The 7,342-nt window shown below is 57.3% G+C and overlaps 1 protein-coding gene across 1 annotated transcript in view; it reads right to left on the minus strand.

Moving 5' to 3' along the window:
- Positions 1-84: 84 nt before the first annotated feature.
- Positions 85-7,342, minus strand: part of ATF6B (activating transcription factor 6 beta) — a 13,803-nt gene continuing 6,545 nt past the window's right edge. The window contains 14 exon segments of the mRNA XM_006772843.2: positions 85-771; positions 1,226-1,310; positions 1,425-1,536; positions 1,732-1,802; positions 1,970-2,051; positions 2,139-2,217; positions 2,220-2,242; positions 2,395-2,580; positions 2,976-3,067; positions 3,148-3,333; positions 3,845-3,978; positions 4,104-4,235; positions 4,317-4,452; positions 4,587-4,669. Of these exon segments, the coding sequence (XP_006772906.1) occupies positions 545-771; positions 1,226-1,310; positions 1,425-1,536; positions 1,732-1,802; positions 1,970-2,051; positions 2,139-2,217; positions 2,220-2,242; positions 2,395-2,580; positions 2,976-3,067; positions 3,148-3,333; positions 3,845-3,978; positions 4,104-4,235; positions 4,317-4,452; positions 4,587-4,669 (1,628 nt within the window). The 3' untranslated portion in view covers positions 85-544.

Raw genomic sequence — 7,342 nt, forward strand, 5'->3', positions numbered from 1 at the left:
TGTCTCCAGCGCTTGACTCAGGCACCCTGGCCTGGAGGAGCCTTTCCCCCAAACGCTTGTCATGAGCCAGGAAGGCAGCCACAATTCCTTTAACTCCCTCCAAGTTGTTTATTTAATAATAATAATAATTAAAAAAAGATGCACACACACACACATAAATCTGATCTTCTTCACCACCCTTCCTATATACCCAGAAACAAGCTCCTAACGTAAAATGGCCTTGTCCCGCTCTCCAACTAGAGTCCCACCTCTACCCCCAAAAGAGGAGCGAAAGAGTCCAGAGCCCACCCACCCCAGCCTCACCCTCACTCAGTCCCCTCAAGAGAGAGGCAGGGGCTGCGTGTTTAGGGAAATGAGAGGAGCCCTACATTCCAAAAAGGGGTGAAGAGAGGTGAGCTCCCTCACCACCAAATAAGTGCTTAACCCCACACCCTGTCCTTCCATTACCAATTGCCCAAGCCCAGGGATCAGGAAAATAAGAAACGGTCCCACTGGGTGACTCCTCCCCCGCCCCCTAGTCCTAAGTCCATGTGAGAAGCAGAGGTCAGGGGTGATTGAGGTAGAGGGGCCGATGGGTGGCCTGGTGGGCCTGGCCGGCTGCAGAAGCTGAGAAGGGGCCACCTGTGGCATTGCCCGGGGTGGAAGGCTGTTTTCGGAGCGAGGGGGGCACCGTGGAGGTCTTGATGTGAATCACCCTGGTGTCCATGACCTCACACTCGATCTGCATCATCTCCTCATAGTCCCCAGGGGCACCCCGCCCTGACAGGGTCTCTGTGAGAAGGGGAGTAAGAAAGAGAAGGGGAGGCAAACAGAGAGGAGGGTGGGAAAAGCAGCAGTGGATAGGGGGGAAAGGGAACGGCGACCAGGCGGGTCCAGCGCCGGGAGTGAACAAGTCAGTGCAGGGGAGCGGGGAGGGGAGGAAAAGGCCATTGGCGAGTGTGAGGTCGGAGGGAGGGAGGGCATCGAGAGAAAAAGGAGGTGAGGCCAGCAGGTTCCCAGCCACCCCTTCTCCCGGCACCGACCCCGTCCCGTCTTCCTCCCTTCCCTCTCCTGCATCTTGTCCTGCTCTGCACCCATTTCCTGCTTCTTCTCACCCAGGACCTAGCATCTCTCTGAACGCTCCACTCCCCTCTGATCCCCCCTCAGCTCCTCATGCTGGATATCCCTATCAGAATGTCCCCCTTCCTCAATTCCAGGACCCTTCCCCACACCGGGAAGGAATTACCATTGGGGGCCATGGCGGGCATCACCAGGGACATCTTGGGCCGAGAGGTCTTATTGTGGCTGATGGCTGGGAGCAGCAGGTGGTCCTGGGAAACACAGGGGCCAGGCCCGGAGGGTGAAAGTGCTGCTCTCCAGCCTTGACCTGAACACACAGTGCTGGGACCCCAGGGGATGGGGATGAATCGGGAGGAGGAGCTCACCCGCCGGAAGGAGACAACATAAAATGTGTCTTCCCGTCGGTCAATTGCATCCAGGAACTCTGGCTGTGAACGGTCCGGGTGGCGATATAGCTGCAGCTGGCCCACAGAATCCCTAGGCAGGTGGGAAAACAGGATTTGGAACTGGGGGAGGTGGGGAGAAGATGAGGGAAAAAAGACAGGAGACCCCGGTAGATGAGGGAGGTGTAAGGCTACTGGTGGCAGTGGTGACAGCGCAGGCCAGCTCTTGGGGGTATAGCTCTTCAGAACGGAACCCCACTTCATAAGGAAGCACAGCCCCCAGACTCACCTTTCTGGGGGCCCGGGAGGCTGAGTGGGGACTGCCTTAACTGGAGGCAACTTCTTCCGTCGCTGAGACTTCTGGAAGGAGAAGTGTCTAAGGATTTGAAGAGGGTGAAGGGAGCAGGGAGAGAGAGACGCCCCGGAAGCTGGTACCAGCTCACACCCACCCCGCCATGTCCTCAGCATTCCCTCAACCCTCCACAAGGACATGTCCCTCAGAACCCAGGACACGCAGCCCTGCCCACCTGTCTCTCCTGGGCCCTGCGGGGCACCTTCCGCCGGCCTCGCTGGTGGCGCTGCACCCAGCCGCTCAGCTCGTCAGCAAGCCTGGGAAGGGGAGCAGGAAGGAGACGGGGCTCCAGAACCCATCGCAGGATCGGCCGGGGAGGTGCCCCAGCCCTGGGCGCCCCGCACCTGAGGGACTCGGTTCGGTTGAAGTGGCGGCAATCCGAGGAGAGGAAGAGCTGGTCCAGGCCTGGCAGCAGCAGCTCCGCGCCCCGGGGAGCGCCGTCAGGTTCCTCAGGTTCCTGGAGAGCGGCAGGGAGGAGGCAGGGGTCGCAGCTGCCCGGTCCGCCACCAGGAGGCCCCGATGGTGGAGCACCTGTGGCTTCCCTCAAAAAGCAAAGGTGAACTTGGGGAAGAAGACACCCCCGAAAGTAAGAGGGCTCACCTGAAACTCGGCCGGCCCTCAAGGCTGGGCTGGGGCTCCTGGGGGCCCTGGGAGGGGTCCTGGAGGGACTGGACTCCAAGGACGGGCAGCTGCGCTGAGAACTCCAGCAGGTGTCTCCGGGGCCGAGGCTCCTCTCCGCTCATGCTCATCCGAGGAGAGACGGGAGCCGGAGGAGGCTCACTGATGCTGTGCGGGGAGGACGGGGCGCGGGAGAAGTCCAGCTTACCAGGGGCAGGTGAGGGCAAGCGCTGTTATCCATGACTGACGCCCTTCACCAGTGAGATGAATGAGAACAGTCCCTACATCATGGAGCCAGGAAACGAGAGAAAAGGAGCGGCCTAACCTAGAGCCCAGATCTCAGGAAACACCTGCGTCTGTTTTCATCACCGCTGTCAGCACCACTGCCCAGCACTGCCATTCGTCAGATTAATGACAGCTAGAAGGGAGCGCTGAGCACATCCTGCCCCCAGACACCACGGCTGTCTGTGAGTGGGGCAATGGGGGGAGGGCGCCACAGCAGCAACCAGGTGGCCAAGGGGGGGCTCCATTCCGAAGGTTCTGGGGAGCAAGGAGGGGCTCACCTGACAGGCCCAAAGTTGAAGGCAATGAAGAGAAGGAAGACCACGATGCAGACCACCTTCCTGTTCCCAGACCCTAACTTGAGTTCGCTGTTCTGAGGCGCAGAGGAGACAGAGAGGAGGGTGAGTCCCCCCAAGGGGCCTGTATTTCATCCCCCAAGGACAGAAGTCTCACCTCGGTCCACAGGGCCTCCAGCCGCCGCCGGAGGGCAGCGTTCTCCCTGCGCAGCTGCTGGTTGTCGGCCAGCACGGCCTGCAGCCGCGCCTCCAGCCCCTGCAGGTACTCCTTCTTCTTCCTCCGGGACTGGCAGGCCGACTCCCGGTTCTTGATCATTCGCTGCTGCCGCTTCAGCAGCTTTGCCTAGGCACCCAGAGGTTCCACAAGAGAATGAGAGAGAAGAGCGGAGGGGAGGGGAGGGGAAGGAACCCCTGGCCCCCAATCCAGGGGCTGCCCTCCTGACCTGACTTACAGCACCAGAGAGGGGGGCTCTCCTCTATAAACACCCTGCTCCTGCTCCTCAGAGCGGAGAGAAGTTAGACTTAGAAAGAGCGTCCTCTCCCCGGTCCCTGCGGAAGCTCGGTCCCTCTCCTTGATGGCTGCTTCTCCTCACAAGTCTCCTTTTTAGGCCCCAAGTGAACCTTGCTAACTGGTTTCCCAGGAGGAAGAGCCTGCCTCTGGTAACAAACCTAAGGACCCTGAAACTACCTAGAGCTGATACTCACACATAAGCAGGAGTCCACTCTGACCTTCAGGATCATCCTAAGGGTCTGCGTCCTCACTGTCTGCTCTCTCCTCATTCCAGTTCTCCCCCTGACAGACCTTCCTCTTCAGTTCCCGTTACCAGCCCTGCCCCCCGCTCCCCAATACTTACGTCCACTTCAGGGGGGCAGGAGTTCCCAGGCATAGGAGCTGGAACGATGCTCTTCCTCTCAGGCCGAGGCGCAGGGGGGGCTGGCCCCTCAGGCTGGACTCGAATAGCACCTTGGATAAGGACAACTGGGGACACTGGGGCCAGTGAGCAGGAGAAAGCGGTCAGAGAGCTGTGCGTCAGGCGGGGACGGTGCCCACACTTGAGCACCCAAGGGCTCAGTGGCTATGAGCTCCCTTAGGTCAGTCAGCAGACGCAGTACCTGGGGGTGGCTGGGCCAGGGGCTGCAGAAGGACGGTGGTGCTGGGGGGCACCGCGCTGGGCGGCACTGGGACCGTGGTTATCACCACAGGTTTCGGCTGCAGTGGTGGCTTCCGGGCAGGCAGGGCTTTGCCTGAAGGAGGGTGAAAGGAAGGAAGGAATGTCAGGACTGCAGGCCTTTGGCCAGAGACCCAGTGTCAGGAGGCCCCCTTACCTGAGGAGCCCTCGGGGGGCGGGCCCATGCTGATCTGGACAGCTCCAAGTGGCGGGCCAGGGACCTCCCGAAGGAGACACCCCTGAGGGGCTGGGGACTCGGCCTTCACTTCCAGTGCCTCCTTCCCTACAAAAGCCTGTGGAGGCATTCCAGAAAATGCGCGTCAGGAGTGTCAAGGAGAGGAGCTGAGGAAGAAAAGCTCTCCTCCCTCGGAGAGCGAGAAAGAAGGAACTCACTGCAGTGCCCGGAGGGGGGCACGCTGATGCTCACCTGGCTGGGGGACTCTGTGGAGAGCAAGGAAGCCTCAGAGTTGATGGAGGAAGGAGAGACGGGTTCTGTCTTCGTCTGGACCCCTGTGGGTGGCAGGGTGAGACAAACAGCTGGAGATCAGCCAAACACTGAAGGAGAAGAAAGTTAAGATGGGGAAACGGGGACAGGGTCATTTCCCCTGGCACCCACAGAGAAAGCTACTCTGGCCCTAGGCAGGCAATCCGGAGGCGCAGGTGCCCCGGGGCTGCTGGCTGCGGGCGCTCCTCCCACCTCCACCCACCACTGCGCTCTGCAGGTCTCCTTCCTCTGCGGGTCTCCTTCCTCTTCTCACCACCGAGGTGTTCCTCAGGGCCATCCTTGCCCTCCCGCTGTCCCTGTCTCCCTCACAGGCCCGGTCCCTTCATGCAGAGGCCCAAGCAGCAAGAGATGCAGCATTCCTACGGGCCCACGCTCCTGTCTGCCTGGATTCTCATCTCTCCCTGGCCTAATGCTAGCACACAGCTCCATGCTGACCACCGCCAAGCCTGAATCTCTGCCCATGACGGCTCCCCGTGCCCTGACCCTGATGCCCAAGCTCCTTGCTCGTCACTTCCATTCTCATGCCCCACCATTTACACAAATTCAACTGGACTTACACAAAGCTCACTGCTTGTCCTTTCGCACAAATTCCGTCCCTATGTCTGGCAGCCTCCCAGACACATCACCAAGCCACAGTCACCTCTGCGCCTCCGGGGCCTGTTAAATCTGTAAGACTCGCCGATTGCCCCGGATGTGAACTGAAACACTCCCAAGGGCCAGAGGCAGCCCCAAGGTCACCAGTGTGCCACCACCTCTGGTCCATACCACTCATTTTGGTACTTAATTATATGATCACCAATATTTCTAATCTAAATTTTAAAATCAATTTCTATTCTTGAATAGGCAATACAGTCATGTGATAAAAAAATCCCAGAGGAACAAAGGGGAATTCAGTGACAAGTGACACTCCTTCCCTTCCTTGTCCACCAGCCACTCAGAACCCACCCTCAGAGGTACCCACTAGCTGAGCTACTAACCACCTGTTATAACCCTCAGGGGACCCTCCGAAGGCAAGGACCATGCCTTATGCCTCATGTCTATCAAAGTGACGAATAAAGTACAAGTCAAAAAACACAAGTTGGAGTTTTTTCTTGATATTGGGCAACCCAAATCAGAACCAGGTAAAGTACAAGTCAAAAAACACAAGTTGTCCTAACCGCTTGGGCTCAGTGGATAGAGCGTCGGCCTACGGACTGAAGGGTCCCTGGTTCGATTCCGGTCAAGGGCATGTACCTTGGTTGCGGGCACATCCCCAGTAGGGAGTGTGCAGGAGGCATCTGATTGATGTTTCTAACTCTCTATCCCTCTCCCTTCCCCTCTGTAAAAAATCAATAAAATATACTTAAAAAAACACAAGTCTAGGGGAGAATCTGACTCCAGTAACACTACTGTTTGTAAAGTCATCAGCAATGTTTTTGCTGTTCAAGGCTTTTCCATCTTTACTTTGTCCTCTTTGCAACTTTTAATCGTGTGCTGGATACAATGTTTGTTCCTCCAAATCCTCCCTCCATCCTTCCCTGCCCCATGAATCCCAAGAGGAAACATGAGTGGATTCCATTACTGGCTCCCTTGCCCTCTTGCTTCTGGTTGGGAGGCAGTGCCAGGAAACCCTGAAGGCACTCTGAGCTGAACAATCAGCCTGGCCAACCCTGGATTCCTCATGCCCCCTGAGCAGAGGGCTCCTGCTCTCACACCGCTATCCAGGGGACAGCACCATCGCCCGCTGGACAGCTGCCCAGCCAGAAGCCCAGGCTTCCTCTTCGACCCCTGCTCAATGCCCAGGAGGTCACTGCAGCTCATCCATTCTACTTCATTCTTTCTGCTTTCTTCTCGGCATCCAAATACCTTACTTCATTAACTGCGGAGCCTCTTCCTTGGTTCTCTACCTCCGGCCTCTAGTCCCACCTCTGCAGTCCATTCTCTACTCTGCCACCAGAGCTGTCTCCTAGACAGACTGTGCTCCTGCCTGATTCTTCAGAGGGTCCCAACTGTCCACAGGACACCAACTAAGAGACCTTCAGCAGGGTCCCCCTGGCCCTACAACCTCTACAGCGCCTTGCCATCCCCACTCCCTGCTCATATCCATCTAAAGACACACGTGCCCGCTCCCTCAGTCTCCTCTGGCTAATTGCCATGCATCCTTCCCAGCTCAGCCAGGAAGCCCTCCTCTGCAGCACCTCCTGATGCAGCCCCGCGGGTGAAGGGCCCAGCGCTCCGAGAGCGACGCCACAGCGGGCACACGCCACAGTGGGCACACGCCACAGTGGGCACACCGGTGTGCACTGATACTCGTCTTCCGCCCCCACCACTCTACAGGAGTCTCCTGTCAGCGTGCTGGTCGTCTTTGTCATCTTTGCATCCCCAGCACCCTGTCCAGTACCTGGTATGAGTAGGTGCTCAATAAATGTTTACTGAATAAACACAGAAGGGTACCTAAACTTGGTAACTTAAAAACAGCACAAATAATGTTGGTTATAGGACCTAGGAGTTGAGTCTATAATCCAACTTTTCTGTATGTTTAGGACTTTTTATAATAAAACGTGAGAGTGAAAAAAATAATATAAATAATTATGCCAGAAACTGTCCAAAGTCTTTAAAACATGCAAAGCAACAGGAAGTTAAATCACACAGCAGGACACTAGGAACAAGAAAAAGCAAGACAGACCCCCCCCTCTCTC

Source organism: Myotis davidii, unplaced genomic scaffold, assembly GCF_000327345.1.
Source record: "Myotis davidii unplaced genomic scaffold, ASM32734v1 scaffold1006, whole genome shotgun sequence".
NCBI lineage: Eukaryota > Metazoa > Chordata > Mammalia > Chiroptera > Vespertilionidae > Myotis > Myotis davidii.